We start from the raw sequence: 24387 nt of genomic DNA on the forward strand, positions 1-24387 counted from the left end.
GTCACACTGACCAGACTTTTATCTATCGACACTACAACAGCTGCTCATTGGATATTGTCTCCTTTCTGGACCATTCTCTGCAAACCTCTGAGAGGGTTCTGTGTGGAAATCTCTGCAGATCAACAGCTTCTGAACTACTGGGACTAACAACAACTGAGTCACATTCAGCGTCACATAAATGCCCCTTTCCTTTCCATTCTGATGGGGTTTGAATTTCAGCAACTCGTCAATGCATTGTTGCCGTCTGATTGGTCGATTCGCTATATGGCCTCTACAGGGGTGTTTTTAATGTTTACACAATGTAAGATAATATAGATAAGATAAACTTTATTTATATTGCGCTTTTCATAGACACAAGGTCACAAAGTGCTTCACAACAATAAAACATAAAAAACCTGCAACGTGTGGAAAAAATAAATAAACAAATAAAAACAGTGTGAATACACAGCAGTGTCACCGAGTCTTTTGGAGCTAAAGTTCTTGCCTGAACAAATGTGTTTTTAAATGCATCCACTGATGCTACATTAGTAGCCAGCAGAGGGCGCATTGTACCCAAAACCTGTGCTGTTCTGCCACTGTGTTACTTCTTACCAAACACAGCACACAGGCTGAAGTGTTTTATTGTGTTTTCATCTTGTGGACAATACACAACTGCTTCAGTATAACTTCTATAAATATAAAAAGATTCTCCAGATGTGATGCTGAGAAACTCCTAATGGAGTGCAGATTACTTGGACACTGGATTTTGATTGCTTTACTCATCAATGTTATTCAAATCTAAAGAATCAAGCTTGAATAAATTAAATTAAAACAAAGTAAAACAAGCTGAAATAAAAAATCAGTGTTCTGTTTCATTTATACCAAATGCATGAACATGCAAGAATGATTATGTACCAGTGAGAGTGACAATTTATTTTCCTCAATCAATCGCTCCAGTCTACGAAACAACTAATAAAACTGTTTATTAGTCCACGATGTCTGCTTGTTGATCTTTTGTCTCTGATAAATAAAGTCAAGCCACAAATACCACTAAAATAATGACAACTTCAGCTTGTAAAAGCTTATATTTTTAATTTAAATTCATAAAAACTAATGAGAAGACCAAACGCAAAGTTGACATTTAGGCACAGAATGACATGATTCTATGCAAACCTGCTACTTCTTTTGGAAGAATTATTGAATCTACACACGGATGCTCAGAAACAGCCAGTTCCTGTCCATTAAGACAAGCTTTTCCTATCTTAGCGACATCGGATCTAGTACGCCAGCTTTTGTTTCAGACTTTCTCCTCTTTGAGCAGAGCAAGGATGCCTTCCCTCCTGGATGTGTACGGTGTGTGTTTTAGCTGCAGGATGTGAGCAGGAAACAGGTTCCCACTGGGTGCGTACATCTCTTCCCCCTTCTGCCCCATCAGCGCACGCAGCGTCTTGTTTCTGGACAGGATCTTATCGTAAAACTCAACCCCTCCTTTGGCGTATTCCTTGGACACGCCGGCGGCGCGGCGGTCCGAGCTGTAGTCAATCCACTGGCTCACAGCGTCTGATGTGAGGAAGTATGAAATTGCGCCAATGGTCAGTGCTACAAAATTTGCCGCCCCGCGAAAAAGTGCGGGCCCGGCGTGCAGTCCGAACACCTGCTTCAGCACCACGCTGTACACCCAGACCCCGCCCAGGCAGAGCGGAGCGACGGCGGCCCCCATAACAGGTCCTCCGGACTGCAAACGGGCTACTTCTCGTGCTAAGGCAAACTTCTGTGCCTCTGAGGAGAAAACCAGAGCATCCTTCAGAGCAGAACCGACTTCGCTGTCCCAGTCCACGGTTTTGCCGTTGATGAAAATGTTCCGGTTTGTGATTCCACTCGGATCGTCGGAGGTGCTGTTGAAGTTCGCTGGGATACCGACTTGGGCCCCTGCAGGAAGCCAAGGGACACCAGCGCCGACAGGGTGGAACCCAAAGGATGCAAAAGCAGAGAAATTCTTGGCTGAAGTGATGCCGTAGTCCTTCAGAACCTACAACAAACAAAAACTTTGAGCGCTGGGTTTGTTGTCACTTTATATTCCTGCACTCCAAACTTCTGCGTATGAAGTCTGTGTAGCTGAGCATGAGTAATACTGTCTTCAGAAAAGAAAAACATAGCTTCTGCACACACATTACCTGCTGAAAGAGCTTCTCCAGCTTTTCCGACAGCGCCACCGGTTCTCCTTTGTACCAGGCCTGATAGAGCTGGCGGTAGGACAAGTCGGGGCAAATGTGGTAGAACATGTTGGCTGCAAAGACTCCGCCGCAGCTCGCGATGAGCAGCGGAGTCCTGTACTTCTGGAGAAGAACCGAGTACCTGAGGAACCGAGATGCCATGTTGCTGTTTGTGGTCTTCTCCAACTTTGTGTCAGATAGCCTCAGTAGGTGACATCTGTGAGGGACAAGGGTTCATTCATGAGTCTGGCCTGCATTTTATACATACAGAAATTAATTTAAACCAGAGGCTGACGAGAAAATGCTAGGAAACTCAGTCCTTTTTGTTCAGTTAGAAACGGCCTCAAAGGCTGTGGAACTGAGCCGGGAATTTCAACACTGGGATTTTCTTGAACATTTTTTGCACCCAAATAATTACAATCAATGTCTAATAATGTATTTAATGTACATTGACAGTCTACTTGCTCCCCTGTGACAACTGATTACACTCCCAGAAAGCAAAATCTGCTAAAAATCTGTTCATTTATTTATTCAGTTTGCTCTAGTTGGGAATGTGTTTTCTTTCAGGCAAAACCTAACAAATTGCTTCAAAGTCTTTAACTTGTCATTAAGTGGTCATATATGTATATGCATAACTAGCGTGTCAATTTTATTTATATAATACATTTATTACAACTCCAGTTGCTCAAAGTGAAGGAGCCACGTCTTCCACAGCTTTTAAAGCACGCATAAAATCTTTAACTAGATCCTAAAACTTACAGGAGGCCAGTGAAGCAATCACACAGGGGATGTTATCGTGTCCTCAGTCAAAATATGAGAAGCTACATTCTGAGACAGCAAGTACTTGAGATTTTAGAAAAGTCTTTTTAACCCGCCTTTACTTGTAATTCAAGTATTAAAACAGCTTGTTTATTTAGCTTTTAGGTACTCTCTGATCATCTGTAGTGATGGAGGGCATCTATGCAAAAGCTGCATTTTATAAGGTCACACAAACTCATGTACTTGTTCTTTACAAAAGAATTTTGAATCCTCGAAAATGAGACAAATTAAACTTTGATAATATTATCAGCCAAAAAAAAAAGTCTTATTACATATATGTTGAAATGAACGCTACAAAAAATGTATGAAAAATATGGTCAGAATACTTTAAATCACAGGTGTCAAACTCCAGTCCTCGAGGGTCTGCAGGTTTTTGTTGTCTCCCTGCTCCAACAGACCTGACCGACATACATAAATAGGTTGACAAGAAGCTGCTGGATCCATTTGATTTGAATCAGCTTTGTTGGTCTAGGGAAACAACAAAAACCTGCCGGATACCGGCCCTCGAAGGACTGGAGGTGACACCCCAGCTTTAAATGATGATGACACAATTTTTTAACTGACTGGATACAAATAACATCACATCTGAGGAGGAAGGTTTCTTCCTCAATGTCATAAACAGTAGATGGTAAAATATATATTTATGAACGAAAAAAAACAACTTACTTTTTGCTTTGCAATGTACATCAAATATAAAGTTTGGTTATCACTTTTCTTAACAATAGTACTACTACTTGTACTAATAAATAAACACATAAATGAATCTTTATGTTAATATACAGTGGATGAAATAAAAGTAAAAACATCAGTTAGCTTTGCACCATTACATAAGCAGTGCTCAGACAAAGCAAGCTTTGTCACATGCTGAATATGAGGTCATTTAAGATCTTTTCTCCTAATAAAAAAAACAAACAAAAAAAAAAACAATAAATGATCTCAAAGAACATTTACTAAATAAAATAAAAAAGGAAACAACCATCAGCTACAATACTTCCTCAACTACACCAATCATTTAAATCACATCGATGTTATATTGATCCAAATCTAGTGATAATTAAGAGCTTTACACCAATAATAATAGTCGTTAAATTGCATTATGTTAGTTTCTGATAGTGACTCCTGATGATAAACTAACGCTGGGCCTGCAGGAAGTTTTGTAACACATGATCTAACTTAGCTTTCCTGACTGACCGAGCTGACAGAAAACTACAAGTCCGACTTTTTACTTACTGTTTTTAAATAAGAAAACACAGCGTGACAGAAACCATTGCTCATTACTTCACCCAGAAGAAAAAACAGCAGAAAACACTCACACGTTCGGAGCATCTTTACAAGGACAGCCGCATTACGACACAGCTGACAACAGATACATCCGTAAAGCGAGGTAAGTGTCGTCAGGGCGTTTTACGACACTTTTACGACAAACGTTAACAGACCTTATCTTGAATTTAAAAAAAAATATATATATATATATATATATTTTTTTTTTTTTAATTTTATTTTATTTTATTGACAAAACATTATAGTTAAAGACTGGAGAGAATCAAAAGAATCAGAACTTTCTTCTGAGTAACAAAAATTCTTTTTAAATTACATAATTTTTTTTTAAATTTAGAAATCTTTTCACTCATTTTGACTACAAAGTGAACACAAGTATCACTTAATTTCTGAATGACAGATATAAACACTCCACAGCCATTTTATTAGGTACCCTTTTTCAACAGCTGAACAATATGTAATCAGTCAATCACGTGACAAAACCTCAGCGTATCTAGTCATGCAGACACGGTCTAGACAACTTGCTAAAGTTCAAACTGAGCATCAGAATGAGGAAGAAAGATTTATGTGACTTTGAACGAGACGTGGTTGTTAATGCCAGACAAGCTGGTCTGAGTATTTCAGAAAGTGCTGATCTACTGGGGTTTTCACATGCAACCATCTCGAGGGTTTGCACAGAGTGGTCTGCAAAAGAGAAAACATGCAGTGAGCAGCAATTTTCTGGGCCAGAATGTTTTGTTGGTGTCAGAGGTCAGAAGAGAATGGGCAGACTGGTTGAAAGTGATAGAAGTTCAAATAAGTGCTGTTTGCAAACAAGATGTGCAGGATAGCATCTCTGAACTCACAGCATGTCCAACCTTTAAGCAGATGGTCTACAGCAGCAGAAGACCACACCAGGTGCTACTCCTGTCAGCTAAGAACAGGGAACTCAGGCTACGACTCACACAGACTCATCAAATGCCAAACATCTTGCAGCTGCAGCATTCAGGGGGTAAATTTAAAGTGGAACTATTATGTGCATTTCAGGCTAATTTATTTTTTATTTCTGAGCCCAGAAGGGCTGGGATTGATCGAGTTATTGTCACAAATCACTTTATTTACTTCAGACCGACCCTCTCTGTAGGCTGTCAGATCAGCCTGTGGGCAAAATGAGTGGATTGAGTCTCTTCCGCATTAAGCCCCGCCTCCCGCCACTGCACTACATTGGGAGCGCGCACCGCAACTGCTTTCGTCGTCATTGTAACATCTCATAAACAGAATAATAATATGAACTCAATAAAAAAACAAAATACAATGTCAACACATAGCATACAGCCCTACATGTTGGAACCTGAATCAGACCCTGAAAACGAAGTGGAAAACAGCAACCCACAGCAGCAGGATGTCTCTCTTTGGTAAACTCACCAGCCATCATCCGAAATAACTTTATCCAACGTTTTCCACCCGCCTGATGTATTCGTACATGCCATTGTTAACCAGTAGAAGGTAACCAATCACCGAACCTTATCCCCCGGGACGTCACAAGGCTTTCGAAGTAGAAAAAACTCTCTAAAACGACGCGTTTTTCGTCGCCATGGAAACCGAACGGAGATCATGCTGGAACTCAAACTCAGCGCCATTCACATGTCTGATGAAGATTCAACACTGTAACACTGTAGAAAGCTCAGAAAACTCCAAATACCACAATAGCACCCCTTTAATGAAAACAACATGAAAGCGTAAATCCATCCTGCTTTGCATTAACGGCAGTCTGCTCCTGGTGGTACCTGGCACACTGAGCAACATTTCAAAACCACAGCTTAACTGAATATTGTTGCCAACCATTGCTATTCTTTTATGACAGAGGTGTTCAAAGTCAGTCCTTGAGGGCCACTGTAGGTTTTCCATATACCCCTGTTCCAACACACCTGACTTCCATAAAATGGATCCAACAGCCAATGATGTTGTGCACAATGAGCAGTTAGTTTGAGTCAGGTGTGTTGAGCAACAGGAATACATGGAAAACGAGGATTGTGGCCCTCAAAGACCGGAGCTGGACACACAGTGTAGCATTTCATTTCATTTATTAAGATCCTCATTAGTGTCTGAAACACCAGTTGCTGTTCTTCGGGTCTTCTCTGCGTTGCATTACAAGTTTATTCATTTCTATATTTTTTTTACAAAAACAGGTCTGTTTCACTTCAATAACAACCGGAAGAAGGTGTTTCGGCAACTATTCAAAGCTTTGTCCAGTCATGCGTTTACATGTGTGTTGTTGAATCTTTGGAGTCAATCTGAGGGCAGCTGCTGTCCTCTTTTGAAATTAGTTACATGTTTAGAAAAGCAACAGCACTCTATAAATCCACCAGCATATTGATCGAAATGAGATGATATCGTGCTGCTAGACAGCCTTCTATAAACAGTCCATTTTACTTATCATTAATACTGATAAAGTAAATCTAAAAAACAATTAGCTTGGATAAATGTGGCTTTGATATGGACATGTATTTCTGCATGTATAAGAGAAGTGTTTGAAGCTGATCAGTTATTAATGAACCTTCATTAAAAGCACCCCATCTTTTGCGTCATCTGACAGCGCATGCTTGGGTATTGTGTGGAGGATAAAGTAAAAGTTGCACACATAAAGTATAAATGAGAAAACTGTCAGTATCACCTGAGAACATGATCACCATCAATTCTAGTTCAAATCACAGAGAACTGCATGGAGGATGAAAATGTTTTGAGGTCATGGACTCTCAACTACGTGGAATCTTGGAAAAGCACTGGTAAATCTGCTGCTACCTGTGCTGATGTGGAAGTGTTAGTGGAACACCGCTCCGGATGGATGGGTGTTGGTGCAATGTAAAGCTCACCGCCCTTTTAGGGAATTGTTTACATTAGTTTCAACTATTGGTTTGATCTACTAACTGATTATAAACACAATAATTCATTCACTATTCTGCTATGAGATTTGCTAAAGGGACCAAAGGATTGAATTGTAATTTAAGTATACATCAAGTCAAATGAAGGGGAATAATTTCCACATTCATGGCAACAACATTTTTGTCCCGTTGGACTCCATCGTCAGCAAATATTTCAATCATACAATCATGCATTTTTTAAAAAATATTATCCAGCAGCATCTGTAAAAGACAAGCAACTCAAAATGCTTGAACCCTGCATTCATGCACACAGAATAAGCCTGCACATAACCCCCTCCCCTTTAGGGCAGCATGAAATTGCTACCTAAATGGTACAATTTAATCAACTCACAGCGTGCATGTGCACATTGGGATGAAGTCATCCAATCTGTCCCTTTTGAAAGTAACAGCTCAGTTCTGTCTCCAAGGAAACAAGCAAGAGGCAGTGATGTGAGTCTTTAAATGTGTATAACATATGTGTTTGAAGGGAGGCTGATATAGAACCCCGTGTTCTATTCTATTCTATTCTATTCTATTGTGTGATAGGCTGGTAGAAATATAAAAAAGAAAACAAAAGAACTCTCTTTCAATGCTAAGCCTTTATGTAATGGGGTGTTATGATGTTTCTTTACTTTGTTGCCGTTTGTTGGCATTTGCTTATCTTAAGTGCTTCCCCAACATTTCAGTTAGGTCGAGGTCTGGACTTCGACGGAAGCTTTGCAAAAACCTGACTCTGATGCTTTTCCCTTGTGGATTTACTGGTTAGTTTGGGACCATTGCTCTGTTTCGGCATTCAGATGTGACAAATATTGAAGAAATATTTGGGAAGCACATGGTGAGGATTATTTGATTGGCTTTAAACCAAAACCTTGATGTCTGTATTAATAGAAATCCAGGTGATGATGGGGTCATGAATTGAAAACAAAAGTGTATTAAACTGATAGTTAATGGTTATGTTAATGTTAAATTGTTAAAATTGGTTCGTAAAAATAAGTTTTGCTTACTTCTACACCTTCTCAAACACTTGTCTTGTCCATTTTGATTTGTTTTCTGTGGGTCAGTTTTAGACTGTGTTCTCAATAAATTCATGAGTAAAGAAAGAAAGATATGAAAGTCCTATGCCAGCAAAATAAACCCAAATCCTGTGCCTTCCACCACACCGTGGTGTATCCAAGGCTTGTATTTACCATCCATCCATCCATCCATCCATCCTCTGCCGCTTATCTGGGTTCCCAGCCCAAGCAGGAAAACTTGCTTTCAGTCACGACCCACAGCTCATGACCATAGATGAGGGTAGAAACATAGAGCAACTCGTAAGTCGAGAGCTTTGACTTCTGGCTCAGCTCCTTCTTCACCACGACAGACTGGCGCAGAGTCCACATGACTGCAGATGCCACCCTGGCCTGTCAATCTCACCCTCCATCCTTCCCTTACTCATGAACAAGACCATGACATACTTAAACTTCTCCACTTGGGACAGGACCTCACTCACAACCTCAAAAGGACACTCCAACTTTTTCTGGCTGAGGTCCATGGTCTCAGATTCTGTGGTGCGTATCCTCATCCCAGCCACGCCAAACTCAGAAGCCAATCGCTCAAGTGAGAGCTGGCGATCATGACCATGAAGCCAACAGAACCACATTTTCAGCAAAAAGCAGAGACCCAATCCTGAGGTAACCAAACCAGAGTCCCTCAACACCTCAGCTGTGCCTAGAAATTCTGCCCATAAAAGTTATGAACAGACTCGATGATAAAGCACAGCCTTGGTGGAGTCCAACCCTCACTGAAAAGGAATCCAACTTACTGCTGGCAGTTTAGACCAAGCTCTGAGACAGAGGGACAGAGGTACCAGACGGCCTGTACAATGAGATCTGGTATTCCATACTCCCAGAGCACCCCCCACGGGAGTCCCCGGGGGGACATGGTCAAAACGCCTTGTCCAAGTCTGTAGACTAGTTAGGAAAATTCCCATTCTCCCTCCGGGACCCTTAGGAGGGCTTGTATTTACATGCAACTTAATGCTCCAATCAAGGAAACTGAAAACATGTCTGCTTTCACTGAGGTGCTCATACCTGAGCACACATTTGCTATTGAACCCATCCATCCATCCATCCATGCATCCATCCATCCATCTTCTGCCGCTTATCTGGGGTCGGGTCGCGGGGGCAGCAACCGAAGGATGGAAGCCCAGACTTCCCTCTCCCCAGCCATATTTGCCAACTCTGCAGGGGGGATTCCAAGGTGTTCCCAGGCCAGCCAAGAGATATAATCCCTCCAGCGTGTCCTGGGTCTTCCCCAGGGTCTCCTCCCAGAGGGACATGCCCGGAACACCTCACCAGGAAGGTGTCCAGGAGGCATCCTGACCCAAGCCACCTCAACTGGTTCCTCTCAATGCGGAGGAGCGGCAGCTCTACTCTTAGCCCCTCCTGGATGACTGCGCTCCTCATCCTATCTCTAAGGGAGAGCCTGGCCACCCTGCAGAGGAAACTCATTTCAGCCGCCTGTAAACAAGATCTCGTTCCTTCAGTCACGACCCACAGCTCACAAACATAGGTGAGAGTAGGAATGTAGATCAACTGGTAAATCAAGAGCTTCACCTTCTGGCTCAGCTCCTTCTTCACCACGATAGACCGGCGCAGAGTCCGCATTACTGCAGATGCCACACTGACCCGTCCATTGATCTCACATTACATCCTTTCATCACTTGTGAACAAGACCCTGAGATATTTAAACTCCTCCACTTGAGGCAGGACCCAACTCCTGACTCAGAGAGGGCAAACCACCCTATTTCGGCTGAGGACCATGGTCTCAGATTTGGAGGTGCTGATTCTCATCCCAGCTGCTTCACACTTCGCTGTGAATCGCTCACATTACAGCCTGATGAAGCCAAGAGGTCCATGTTGTCCGCAAAAAGCAGCGATCCAATCCTGAGGCCACCATGCCGAAACCCCTAGAAATTCTGTCCGTATAAGTTATGAACAGAATCGATGATAAAGAGCAGCCTTGGTGGAGTCAAACCCCCACTGGAAACAAATCCAACTTAATACCGGCAAGCTCTGACACCTGTCGTACAGGGACTGGACAGCTCATACTCCCGGAGTACTCCCCACAGGAGCGAGGGACACGGTCGAACGCCTTCTCCAGGTCCACAAAGCACATGTAGATGTGACATGGCTGAGCCACACTACTTTAAAATCATCCCCAAGCTAAAAGGCAGACCGAGTAGAGAACACCACTACAACACCAGGGAGACGGACCAGTAAATTCAACCCGGTTTATTTTTTACAACTTGGGGTTGACGACACAATCAATAAAAGTCAGAAAAAAGGATAAAACCAAGAGGAATGTCCATAAAACTCCAAAGTTCCTGTTACAGGTTAAAACCTGTCTTGGCTGACTGATGTCGCTTCCATCAAGGGCTGCTTTTCCTCTGCTGATGGCCAGGCCCGACTTTGTGGGAAAACCTTCGTCTCGCGGTCCTGCACGTAAAAAGGGGACAGCAGTATTCCACTCTATCCGGTGATATATTACAGGGAAGTCGCTCACTTACATATCTGGGCAGGGTCCGTCTCCCCTGCCCATTTCGCTACTGCCATCACCACTTTCTGTTCCGACGTGCCACCGGCTTCATCTGCACACGATTCACCGCCTCGTTTGATGTCAGATCACGCTGCTCCGGCTGGGCTCTAAACCGCCTCGTTCACCGCCAGGTCACACCACTCCGGCTGAAGTCCGAACCCCTCCGTTCGCTGTCGGCTCGTATGGAGTGGCCCTGATTTAGCTCCATAGGATCACGCCACCGCAGCTGTACTCCAAGACAACACCGCTGTCTCAGCCTCGTAACTCCACCAATAAGCCTGTGGGGAAAACAAAACCCCACCCCTGTCGGTTGCCCATTCGTTGGTTTACGAGCCGCTCAACAGTCACTGGGTTTCTGAGCCCTCTGTCAACGTCCACACACCTGCAGTCAATCTCGACACTGGGAGGCAGGGTCAAATAATCATGCATAAAAAATAAGGATAAAACCAAACATGCAATAGCATAAAAACAGTACAATAAATAAACATGCCACTAATAAAACAATAAAAGCAAGACTTAAACCACCCTGTGACATAGACTGGTTGGGCAAACTCCCATGCCTCCTCCAGGACCCCAAAGAGGGTATAGAGCGGGTCCACTGTTCCACGACCAGGACGAAAACCACTCTGAGGGTTTGTCAGATAGTCAGAGATTTGACTATCTGACAAACCCTCCTCTCCAGGACCCCTGAAAAGACCTTACCAGGCAGGCTGAGGAGTGTGATTACTCTGTAGTTGGATCACACCCTGCGGTCCCCTTTCCTAAAAAGGGGACCACCAGCCCAGTCTGCCAGTCCAGACTGTCCACAATGTCCATGCGATGCTGGAGAGGCGTGTCAGCCAGGACAGCCCCACAGCATCCAGAGCCTTGAGGAACTCCAGGCAGATCTCATTCACCCCCGGGGCCTTGCTGCCAAGGAGTTTTTTTTAACCACCTCAGTTACTTCAGCCTCAGAGATAGGAGAGTCCCCTTCCTAAGTAGCCTGATGGTGGACCAGAATTGCCTTGAAGCCATCTGGAAGTCTTTTACCATTGCCAAACTCCTCCCACACCCGAGTTTATTCTATTCTATTCTACTACAGTCATTTAGTCATATTCTACAGTCAATTAGCAGAGGCTTTTATCCAAAGCGACTTACCACGCTAATACCACGATAGGCACATCGGGGGCAACTTGGGGTTCAGTGTCTTGCCCAAGGACACTTTGGCACATAGTCAGGGGAAGCCTGAATCGAACTCCCAACTTCCCAGTTACAAGCCGACTGCTCTTCCTCCAGACCTACAGCCGCCCACCACCGTTTATGCCTTGGCGACAGCTGAAGCCGCATGCTGCTTAGCCTGTCAGTACCTATCTGCTGCCTCCAGGGTCCCACAGGCCAAGAAGGCCAGATAGGACTCCTTCTTCAGCTTGACAGCATCCCTCACTGCTGGCCGGCCGCCTCAACAATAGAGGCATGGAACACAGCCCACTCAGACTCAATGTCCCCCGCCTCACTTGGGACATGGTTGAAGCTCTGCTGAAGGTGGGAGTTGAACCTCGCTCTGACGGGGGACTCTGCCAGGGGACTCTGCCAGACATTCCCAGCAGACCCTCACAACACTCCTAATCCCTCCATACACTCCTAAACTCCTAATCACTCCCCTCCAGGTCTCACTGTCATTGCCCACGTCAGCATTGAAGTCCCCCAGCAGAACAATGGAGTCCCCAGAAGGAGTACCCTCCAGCACTCCCTCAAAGGACTCCAGAGAGGGTGAGTACTCTGAACTGCTGTTTGGTGCATAAGCACGGACAACAGTCAGAACCCGTCCCCCCACCCGAAGGCGAAGGGAAACTACCCTTTCATACACCAGGGTAAACCCCAATGTGCAGGCACCAAGCCAGGGGCTAATGAGAGTGCCCACACCTGCTCGGCACCTCTCACCATGAGCAGCTCCAGAATGGAAGAAGGTCCAGCCTCTCTTGAGGATACTGGTTCCAGAGCCCAAGCCATGCGTCGAGGTGAGTTCAACAATATCTAGCCGGAATCGCTCAACCTCACGCACAAGGTCAGGCTCCTTTCCCACCAGAGAGGTCACATTCCACGTCCCTAAAGCCAGTTACTGCAGCCAGGGATCAGACTGCCTATTGCTGCCTCCCAGCTTATATTGCACCCAACTTCTCCCGCAGATGGTGAGCCCAAGGAAGGTGGGGCCCATGTAACCCTTTTGGACTGAGCCTGACCAGGCCCCACGGGCAAAGGCCCGGCCACCAGACGCTCACTCTCGTGCCCCACCCCCAGGTGGGCTCCAGGTGGGGGCCTTAGTGACTCGCGTCCATTGACCCGTAGTTATCCTAGAGCACAGGTGTCAAACTCCAGTCCTGGAGGGCCGCTATCCTGCAGGTTTTTGTTGTCTCCATGCTCCAACCCACCTGACCGAAATTCAAAAATTGGCTGACAACAAGCTGCTGGATCCATTTGATTTCAATCAGCTCTGTTGGTAAAAGAAAACAACAAAAACCTGACGGATACTGGCCCTCCTGGACTGGAGTTTGACACTCCTGTCCAAGAGGTCTTTGAGCTGCACTTAGTCTGGTCCCTCCCCTAGACACCTGTTTGCCATGGGTGACCCTACCAGGGGCATAAAGTCCCCGACAACATAGCTGCTAGGATCTTCAGGACACACAAACCCCTCCACTACGATAAGGTGATGGCTCAGGGATGGGCTATCAAACCTCATAAATCTAATCAATACATGAGGGATGTAATCAATGTTGGCACACTGCTTCTGCATTTTTTTTTTTTTAAAGAAATGTGCAATCTGTCACTTGTTTTTATTTTAAAGCCAAGTGTAGGAGTGTCTGCAGTGACTGCATTTGGTGTTTCATCGCACATGAATGCGTGTTCACATATATCCATTTGTCTGTGAATCAATATTAACACAAGCACACATCACTAGTGTTTAATGATCCATGAGGGAGAATGTCAGCGACACCTTGAAAGGTTAACATAATGGGTCCTGAAGGCTTTTGATGTCACTTAAGAGGAAATCGACATCCCAGTTTGTTCAGATTATGTGACCATTAGGAAGAAAAGGGGTCACAAGACAGGCTTTGCACTGCAGTGTGGCTGACCCTGACCTATGAAGAGAAAAAAGAGGTAGTGTGCGGGAGAGACAAACAAATCAATTCTCAAATTAAGATTCCATTAACTTGCTGCCCAATCTAGGACAGCATACACTCAATGAAAGAATAAACCAACAATCCAGTCAATGCGCTCACCATCTCATGACTGCTTTTTCCAAAGCTTTAATCAATTAATCATTACATCAAAAACAATGAGCTTCAGATTCCTTTCTGAACATATTGGGAAAACAGAAGGTGCTCTGTTAATGTCTAATAAAACCAAAAGACAAAAGACCAACAGTATCAGATACCACGTTGGGAAAGAACTGCCTTATTTCCATGCTTGCTGACTTAGTGGATGCTTTAAATGCAGGAAGCTTTCCTGGAAATGCAGCTTCATCATGAGACCACCTCATTTCCCATCACTTAGTCCCTGAAACATGAGTTAGGAAATGTCTGATGCCTCATTATTCACAGAGGTAAAAAGCATATCATGCTCCCTCTCGCCTCTTCCTTGCTTCAATTGAATTATTTACATCTCTCTCTGCCTCTTTCTCACATCTGGGTCTTATTAGTAATAGAACACCACAACTTAAAACTCCTTTAAGTAAGATGTAAAACTGTATCTGGGTGATTAGTTGGTCTAATTACTATAGAACCTTTTATAATCCACATTTCCTGTATTCTATATGCACTTATATAGATATGTGAGCACTTTCTGACCATCCAAGTCTCTTTAAATAATGCATAAATATTGCCATATCTCATGAGGTATCCATATTCCTGAGTATTTGCTTTTCCCCCTGCACCTTAGTGAACCTGATGGCAAACAGCCTCATAATTTCCAAAGTTTCTGGGAAGCTCTTCCTTTAAGTGGTTACTAGTTAGTGTGACTAATATGATGGTCAGAAGGCAACATGTGTGCAAATGAGAAAATGTAGACCTTGCCTTTCACAATTATGTAAATAAACACCGATCCCTTCTTTTTTAAGTTATTTTCTGTTGGCTGACCCACACATACAGACAGTCCTTCAGTGCAGAAATTTTAAAAAAAATATTCTGCATGTAAGGTTGCAGATTGTGGTTTTAGTTATTCCCATCTTCTTTCAGAAAGTGACCCAACTTGGATCATTCTAATAGCAGAAAGTTGGGCATAAAGCTGCAAAGCTACCTGCTCTTTACTAGCTTGCCAACAGCATCACCCATCCGCCATTCTCAACATTCTTGTGAATAAAAGCTTGATGCACCTAGTCTTGTTTACTGTGCTTCTCTGCAGTATTTGATGTTTTGATTAAACACATTTCCAGTGGTGAATCTTGCACTGTTTGAAGAGCATCTGTGAACAGCAACTGTGGGGAACATCTGGACCAAACACTGCACGTTCTCCACCTGTGAAATAAGCGTGCTATGCTTTTGAACTCACAAAATAAATATGTGAAATGCACACAAAAATTGCTCCCCATCTTTGGCAAGTGCAAAACTTCTCTGCAGATACTGTATAACATATTTCTCCATGAATTAAACTAAAATGTGGTCTTACAACTGCAGTTCATTAGATTTCTCACAAATCCTTTGGTAAATCTGCTGCTTTTTATTCTGGGTCATTTGGTGACTTGACAGCCAGTAGATATGAAATGGTGGGAAATTAGGGATGACATGCAGAAAGAGGCCCTGAAAGAACAGAACAGAGGCAGCTGTGGTGATGAATCGGCATGTGCACCTTCTTGGAAAAAGAAACAAAAAAAATGTTCTAATGTGCTAATCCTGAGATAATCTTTATTTATTTAAGATACTTTGTGAACAAATACATCATGTGGCACATATAGATAAAATCTGGTTCCTTCCACTGACTCTATTCAAATAATCTCCACTACTAAAGTTTTGGATGAAATTTAAATAGAATTTTTCACTGGTATCATATCATCATTTTTACACAACACTACTGGGTATATGGTAGCATAAAAATCCAAATGTTACAACAACTTGACACATTTAAGGTGTCATCCTAATGTAAAAGAGTGATGAACAGGACTGTTTAAATACAGGTTATCATTGCAGGGGAACATTTGGAAGTCAGTTCATCGTTCAGAGGACATTTCTTTAGGACTTTTTTTTTTTTTTTTTTTAGTCATTTTTCAGTTGGTTAGTGAACATGCATGTTGTGTAAAGTAATAAGTATTTAAACACTAAAAAGTTACGCATGTGTCATTTTAAAGAAAGTGAAATCAAGTTCCTCTGTAAAGGTTAAAGTATATTCAAAATGCATTATGACGTCATACAAAAAAATCTAATATACATAACTTTTTATGAGTAAGTTATCTAAAAAAGAAAATCACTTTTTAAAAAAATTTTTTTTTAAAGGTTTTCAATAGTAGAGTAAAAAAAAAGTAAAGATCAGGATGTCATCCCGACATCTAAACAGGCACAAAAGAGGGGTAAATAAGTACATGCAACATAGCATGGTACATTATTGATCAAGTGGTTTAGGAGATCAATCTATTGACTCCCCTCTACATGGAAACACAAGATCTTCATGAGAATTTAATAGATTTTTATTCATTATGCAGGCTTACACAGGTGGCAGAACGAAGCCAGAAAGCGCACACATATTAATATCCTGATCATATTATCATTCACAATGGCTCCATTGCTTAGTGCTCGCTTCATGCAACCCTCATTAATATAATCACTAACACCTGTGCTTGTCCTGAACAGTTTGCCTGTTTTTTGCTCAGAAGAGAACCAACCTGGAATCAACAAGCTGAAACCTGTTGCTGCTCCACATTACTGAATGAAATAAAGACCTGTCCTCTCCAAGGCCAGATTATCCAATGGGCCACTCGGGGCCCACTTAGGGCCTACACGAAAACAAAATGTACATATAAGCTACATCGTTACACCACAGCATTTAGTTTATTGCTATTGGAACCATTGGCTGAGAGATGTTGTAAATGTCATTTCACAGTGTATCATTCACAATTTTCCCAATGTTGAGGTGGGGAAGGGGCCCTCTGGAACACTCTGGGCCCAGGGGCCTGTGCACTTTTAATCCGGCCCTGGTCCTTTTGCCGTCATTATCATGGAAAAAGGTTTTGCTGGTGTAACCTAAAATAAAGCATGAAAAGTAAACCATTTAGTGAGCCACGTGTAAAGTAGAAATGACTTTTGCAAAATGATTCTCCATTGATACATAACGTGAAAGCTGCTGTGACACTTCTCAAATGTTTCCTCTTTTCCTCCCAATTAATTAATTCAACTCCACACAATTAAAGAAGCTGTTTTGACAGGACTACCCCTTTAAATAAGTCCGCTTTACAAGGGAACAGTCCATTTCTCTACAAAAAAGGGGAACTCTGCCACCGCTTCAAGAAAAAAATAAAGAAAAAAACGTCGTAAAAGACAAGAAAAGTGTTACCTTCAAATTTACTGCAATTACAAATAAAATATGACATAGAAACTCAACACAAAACCCTTTAAAGTATTTTAAAAAAGCCGTATTCACCCCTTTGGAGTCTTTCTATTTATAGCATCAGCTGTTGCAATACAAAGATTAGCTGTTCAACGCATTGTTTCGTAGATGTGGGCAGTACACTCCCGTCTGTGGCTAAAGGGCGGCGGTGGTTTAAAGCAAGGGAAGAAGGCAGGGATGAGGAGGTGGAATATGTCGGTGTGAGGACGTTTTGTTTGCTCCACGACAGAGAAGCTCGCATTGGTGAGTAGCTTTGCTGCGGAGACGGAGGAGGAGGTGGTGAAAGCACGTTTCTCTGTAAACCTGTTCATGTGGAAAAAGCTCTCAGTATCAACAACTTGCCGGAGAGTCGAGCTAACCGAGTCCGTGGCAAGGCAGGCTGGGTTCAGGAAAGCACACCAACAACTGGACACCCCTGTGGGGGGGGGGGGGGGGGGGCTGTTAACTTGTAGAAAATGATGAAGCGGACCCAAATCCGTTATTCAGGGGCGGATACTATCGGTTTTACCAGTCGGCCGCTCACTCATGCACAGACGGGCCTTGTGTGTCAAAAAATGTTCCCGTGGGACGACAGGAAAGCACACTGTTTATCTTTTTTCTCCTCTGTCCGTGACAAATGAAAAGCCAGCACGGTATGTGTATTTCACGACGACCTTTCTTCCTCCCCTCCCCTGCTTCTTGTCGCTCCTCCAGCTGTGTACACACGGTGGCTCTGAAGCTGGATTTGGTTTTGTCTGCACACAGACAGATTCTTCATGTATCAAATCATAGCATGTGATCATTCAGAAGCAGCAGTCAGTGTGCAGAAAGAGAAAACATCTCACTGATCAGCGTTGGGAGCAAATTTCATCAGGTCGTTTGGCTTTCTGGGGAATTAACTTTCTTCATGTGTCATTAATGCACAGAAATGGCGAACCCTGCTGCTGCTAATGATGATGATGATGATATTGATAATCATCTTGCATCAGAAGAGTGTTTTCATTTCTAGATTCATGCATGATGTTTTACAAATCGCAAAAAAGAAGGCTTGCTGACCAAAAAGCTACAGCTTTTTATTTATTTATTTTATTTTTAAGCAAAGATTTGACAGAACTTAACATGTTTTAACGTCATGGTAATGCATGTGATCTGGAAGAGCTGAGTGATTTCTGGTCATTTTAGGTTATATTTAGTACTTTTCATACAAGTCATTGTTAATAATTTCAGTGTCAACACTGCAAGATGCACATGTGCATTAGTCACAGAATTTACAGAGTTAAATGAGGATAAATGAACTTAACACATCTTATTACACCTACATTTAGTAAAGTTTGCCAACTATTTATCTTTTTTCATGGCTAATCCATGATAAATATCTTACTTTGCTTTTAGAGTTTTTGGGATGTACTGCGTTATTTATTTTTATGCAAGACTTGTTCTTGTTTGTGGGTTTATTTGTGCCAATGGGAAAACATGGCAAAGGGAGAATTAGTGACTAAAAAAATAAGGAATGACACGCCCTTTTCTATGGAGGTATTTTAGCTACAGTGAGATACTTTGCCTGGAAGTGCACGCATTCGCTGCCAAAACTTTAAAATCACAATTTTTTCCCCGCTATGCCAAATCATTGTAAGTGTGAGGCCAAAAGTTTACTTTAGCTTAAATTAATGCGGCTGAGAAGTGTATTAAACTCGCTCTGAAAGACATTACGTAACTGCCTGACCTTAAAACTCCACTTTCCCGACTTGTTTGGTGACACAGTGACATCTATCATGTGTATTTCTGGAGCTGCTGCTGCCCAGCAGCGTCCCGAGGCTGAGAATCTGCACGATACAACATTTTGATCTGGGATGCTGCATGACATTGCAGCAGAGTGTGGCCTTACACTAGAAAGCAGGCTGATTCAGCAAAGAAATGCAAGAAGAGCAAAAGAGAGAAAGGGACAAAACAAGAGTCATCGTCAGATCATCTTTTGCTGCTAACAGGTCAGGTAGGATGCAAGATAGATGCCAAATTAGCTGTGTATAGGGGGTGTGTGATGGGGAAATGACAAAAGTTCTGTCGTGTGTCTTTAAACTACCCAGGTATTCAGCATTCAGGTTGCTCTAACAGTTTTATAGGTTAAAAAAATTCCTTTAGCTTTTGAGGATAACTCTGTTTTCTCTTTTACTTTTACCAAAGCTAAGTTGAAGTTTTTAATTTGCAAAAACATAACATAATATGTTGTCGAAGGCTTGTCGAAGCTTCTCAGCTTAACATCAGATGCTTAAGTTGTTGTTGGTATATTGCAGGTCATTTAGTTTTTTAGATATTTACTATGATAAAACTGCAGCCAGACATGTTGGTATATTGTCCAGTTCTGTCACATTTTCACTGAGGCATTAAACAACAAATGTAAAAATGTCATTGTTTTCTTTTTCTTTTGAAGTAAAGCATCCATAAACATGATTCAACATCATCAGGATAATGCTGGGATGTTTTTTTTCTTTTTCTTATTATTACATTAATATTTAAAGTGGCTTTATCAGTAAGATCCCAAGTCTTTAGATAAATAAAATATTAAAGTGCAGTTCTTGAAAATGCAGTTTTTTTTCTCCTTTTTTTTTTTTTTTTTTTTTTTTTTGTCAGAAGCTTAAGTTTGGATATTGTTTTAAAAATAACTATTTTATTTATTCATTTATTTACATGTTTATTTATTATCATTTAAAATAACCAAAAGCTAAAAAAAAAAACCCAACAACAAATATTTAACTATATCTAGACGAGAAAGTGATGGGATAGCTTCTCTTTAATGTGTTTCTAAAACTGATCAGTAATTTGTCATGAAGATGAAACACAGTAAGTGTGAGTGACATGTACCCTGCAGCCTGGATGCAAAAATACTGAATGTTGCTTTCCATGTATTGTAAAGGGATCAAACTCCGACCTGCACTTTTAACCTCATGTGACAAGTAATTTTACACGACATAAAACGTGCAAAAAGCTGAAAACGAACATAAAATACCCGCAAGATAATATTCCAGAAATGGTGCCCTTTAGAATATGTTGCACATGCTGAATGTGCTGCAGACTGTGCATGAATTTCTACAAGTATCTTTTTCTTTATCATTAAACACTGTCATATCGGACAACTTCTAAGCTGTGATTTCTATCTTTTATAACTTTGAATGGAAGCAAATATTTTACGTTTGCAAACAATACAGTTACTGCCCTGCTGCATTTGCTGCTTTCCCTTAATTGTACTTGGAAATTGGTTGTTCAGAATTACCCTGTTTTTTTACTTTGTGTTATCAGTTCTGTGTGTGTGTGTGTGTGTGTGTGTGTGTGTGTGTGTGTGTGTGTGTGTGTGTGTGTGTGTGTGTGTGTGTGTGTGTGTGTGTGTGTGTGTGTGGAGTTCGGACATGATACTGTAACCTGGTTGACATTCCTCAACAGGCAGTGAAAGAAACAAATTTATCTGAGTGAAGACAAAGGTCAGAGCAGGACATGACCTCCTGCAAGTCACAGAGCACTGCTGAATGTGTGGTGTGTCATGGAAGTGCATTCATCAGCACTGCTCCCTCAGAGCTAAAAGGTTGTGGGTGTAAACCTGGTGGTGGGCTGCAGCCTGCATGTGCATCGCAGGTTACCTGGCAATTCCAAATTGCCAATATGGAGTTGTTCCTTGCTTCTGTTATACTGTTTTATTGAACAAATTGATGCATAAACAACAAAGTTATTTGTTAAAAATCTGAATTCGGAACTAATTCTGGTCAGGTAGTTGCTTTACCTACTTTTTCATACTTAGCTTGTGATGTTCTTCAAGCCTTACATGTATTATTATTGTTATTATCAGGTGTCCAGAAAGGAAGGGACGGGGTTTGCGAATGCCACCGTGTGTTGTAAACAAAGAATATGATATCAAAGGGCTTTAAAACGATACTTTGAGCACTCGCTGATGATCTGAAGATCATGCGATTAGCCACATGTTGGTTGCACTTTTTCTCAGATGTGACCGAAGTGAAGCATGTAACTGGGGAAATATGAGAAATGCACCTGACTTTATTAATAAAAAAAAAAAATAAAAAAAAGAACTTTTTGCATTTGGGTTTCACACATTACTACACGGTAATTCCGGGCGGACACTGTGCGATTTCGTCGGGATGTCCGTTCAGGAGGTCGTGAGCCGTACAGTGTGAGTGGTGTTACGTCACGATTCTACGTTCGCACCTGCGCAGAAGACACAGGTGGAGCTTTAAACAATGGCGGGCAACCCCAACTTCAGACGTGCGGTGGACACAGCTGCTAGAAGAGAGATTAGTAGAGCTGTGGAGAGAACACCAGGTTTTCTTTTTTTTTTTTTTTTTTGTTTCAGCGCACAAAACAGCGCACACAACTGCTACAACTTGCTGCCTGCTCGCCATCTTGTTGTCAGGCACGCTGTGGTTGTCATAGGAACTAGGAGCCTTTGTTTTTCGTTGTTCACACTCGAGCACATCGTGCCGTCACACGCAGACTAACGCCGACAACTAGTCGTGGTTGTCAATAATGGTGGCTGACAGGAGTCGTACAGTATGAGTACACATGTCGTAGGGTCAAACAGAGTACGAGGGACAAACCCGGTCGTGCAGTGGGAGCATTTCCCCGACAGTCAGATTTCTAAAATCGCACAGTGTCTGCCTGGCATAAAGTTGAGTGACGTTCTGACTTACATTTATTCCTAATATTTTTCAAGCCAAATGTTAGACGATACCATTTACACCTATACAATATGCCAGTGATTTCCGCCCAAAACCAAACCAGAACACACACTGCTTCTCACACAGTGCCCTCTCCCTCCTGTGTTCTGTTGTTTTTCCCATATTGGTTGTGCTGTTTTAAAGGTAAAATAATCTGCTGTTATTAACCCTAACTGGTAATTTACACATGTTAAACAACATCTCATCAATGCATAGTATGTACACGTCGGCCGTTGGTTCGAGTGCTGTGATGCTAACATAATGTGGCAATTTGATCATTTTCATCTCCTTTACTATCTTCTTACTTGACCCAGTCACTCCATCAGTTTTTTCAATAAATCGGCTTATATAGGCAGAATTTAACCAGTATTTGTGTTGCGACTGCCATTCAAAGAGATTTTGAAATCCAAATTTCTCACTTCAGACTGGGTGGAAATGTTGGACTTCTTAGTCTGGTTTCTTAATCTGAATGTTGTTTGAGCATTATGTTCATTATAATGCTTAATTATAGTTAGAAGCATTATGTTATATTACTTCATTAATGTGAAGTGAAGCAGCACAAAGTTAGGGTGAAATGAAGATGAGGAGGGTGGATTTTTCTATGTAGACAGAAAATCCACCATGAATCTGTGCAACTCATTAAAAGGCACCATATATCTTTGAAGACAAATAATTGCTTTGGATTGTTAGCTACACCTTGATTGTCCAGAGAGTCTGAAAATTATTCCAGTTTACTTCAGTGTAAATAAATTATGAACAAAAGTTTAGATTTATATCTGCATTTAAGAAAAGCAAAATCTCCACCAAATGATCGATGATTGTTAATATCAACGCTGCTTTAGAGGCTGGGGTGTGTTCTTCCTTGTTCTTGCTGTGTGACTTATGTAGCAGATTTGTTCCCACATGAACAGGGAAATCCCTTTATCCGTTCCCAAGGCAGCAACCTGCAACCTCTCTCAAACACCCAGAGAGGCTTTATGGAGGCACTGAGGAGACTAAATCTGAGTCTGAACACCACCTGTACATATTTGATTTTTTTTCTCTATTTTAGATGCAAATATGTGATTAAAAATGGGCAGAATTTGTAACACGGTGATGTACTTTCTTTTTCCCCTCTCCCTACATGAAGGTTGATATATTTCTTGGGTTGTTGCCACAAAAATTAAGTTTCCAAAATAAATTGTACTCAAGTGATAAATGATCTGATCAGACACAGCATTATCAGGTAAACATGTAAATAGACTAGTTTCCAGAAGAATCTGGATGCCCAAATAATGTAATAAAGATTAATTCCTTCCTGTTTTTTTTTTTTTTTTTTTTTTTTTGTATGGTACAAACTAAAGTGTGAACTACAGGCATCCAGTCTTTAAGAGTAGGAATAGCTGGCTGGGTTAGTCTGCAGGTCAGCTGTGATCAGATCTGTCTAAGGGTGTATCAACATCAGGATAGTCTGCTAGACTGATTGGGAACTTGGTTCATTTGGGGGGCAACGTTATCTGGGCCGAGATTGTGTTTATGCTGCACTTCTCAAACAAACCCGAAAAAACGTTTCACTTTCCACCATAGGCAAGAAAATATGGAGAAAATATGTCCTAGTAGTCTGTTAGATCAGATATCTACCAGAACTTTGACCAAATTCTTCCACATCTTCCCCATGAAGCCTGTTCCATCCTCCACGAGAAGCAAGAACTGAGTTCTTGCTTCTCATGGCTGCAAGAACAAGAAAAAACGTCTTGTTCGGCAGGTCCATACATACTCCACGAGAAGCAGGTCTGCAGCGGGGAGAGATCACTGCAGGGAGCGATGTCTGCTTTTATGACCAATTAACCCGGTTGTTACCTCCGCCAGGTTATGTTTTTTTGCTCAAGATAACTTGAAAGGTTACGGAGGGATTTTTATAAAAATTTCAAGAGTTGTTGCAAATGTAAAAATATAAAACTAATTAAATCCTGGTGGTGATCTGCAAAAACGCGGAAGCAGCAACTCTGCTTCATGCTTTCTCCATGCTAACGACGCCCACCTCACATGTCCGAGCAATCACACGATACTTCTCGGAGCCCCACAAGAAAAATGTTCTGCCAGCCCGATGGGTGGAGAACTGTCTTCAAACGCGTCAGCAAGAACAAAATGACGTCATTTTCTTCTCGGAGCCTCGTGAACGAGAAAAAAGTTCTCGCTTCTCGTGGAGGATGTAACAAGTTTGAGCCATTTCTCCCGTCCCATCCCACAAAGCTCTCTATTGTCCCACAACCATGTGTGTTTTGGTTGTTTTCCCACGATGAACCCACAATGCACTTTGTTTGCTTGTCCACCTTCACTATTTGGTCCACTTGAAACAGACCTAGACCTGCA

At 42.0% G+C, this 24387-nt stretch overlaps 2 protein-coding genes across 3 annotated transcripts in view; one reads left to right on the plus strand and one right to left on the minus strand.

The window, feature by feature from the left end:
- Window positions 1-375: 375 nt before the first annotated feature.
- Window positions 376-4368, minus strand: tmem177 (transmembrane protein 177). Of its 2 annotated transcripts, none has more exons than XM_079254025.1 (3): window positions 4325-4368; window positions 2154-2409; window positions 376-2008 (listed from the first exon to the last, which is right to left on the minus strand). In XM_079254025.1, exons 2-3 carry the CDS (start codon window positions 2352-2354, stop codon window positions 1277-1279), a joined length of 933 nt encoding a protein of 310 aa, XP_079110151.1. In that variant the 5' UTR covers window positions 2355-2409; window positions 4325-4368; the 3' UTR covers window positions 376-1276. The 2 variants fall into 2 exon arrangements, with proteins under 2 accessions (XP_079110151.1, XP_079110150.1); XM_079254024.1 differs by having other exon boundaries at window positions 4242-4359.
- A 13103-nt stretch (window positions 4369-17471) lies between these two features.
- The window catches only part of mrasa (muscle RAS oncogene homolog a), a 26431-nt gene continuing 19515 nt past the window's right edge, over window positions 17472-24387 (plus strand). The window contains exon 1 of the mRNA XM_079253994.1: window positions 17472-17581. The gene's annotated coding sequence lies outside the window, so the exon portion shown is untranslated. The remainder of the gene's footprint in view (window positions 17582-24387) is intronic.

This window comes from Telmatherina bonti (assembly GCF_933228915.1).
Source record: "Telmatherina bonti genome assembly, chromosome: 15".
Taxonomy (NCBI): domain Eukaryota; kingdom Metazoa; phylum Chordata; class Actinopteri; order Atheriniformes; family Telmatherinidae; genus Telmatherina; species Telmatherina bonti.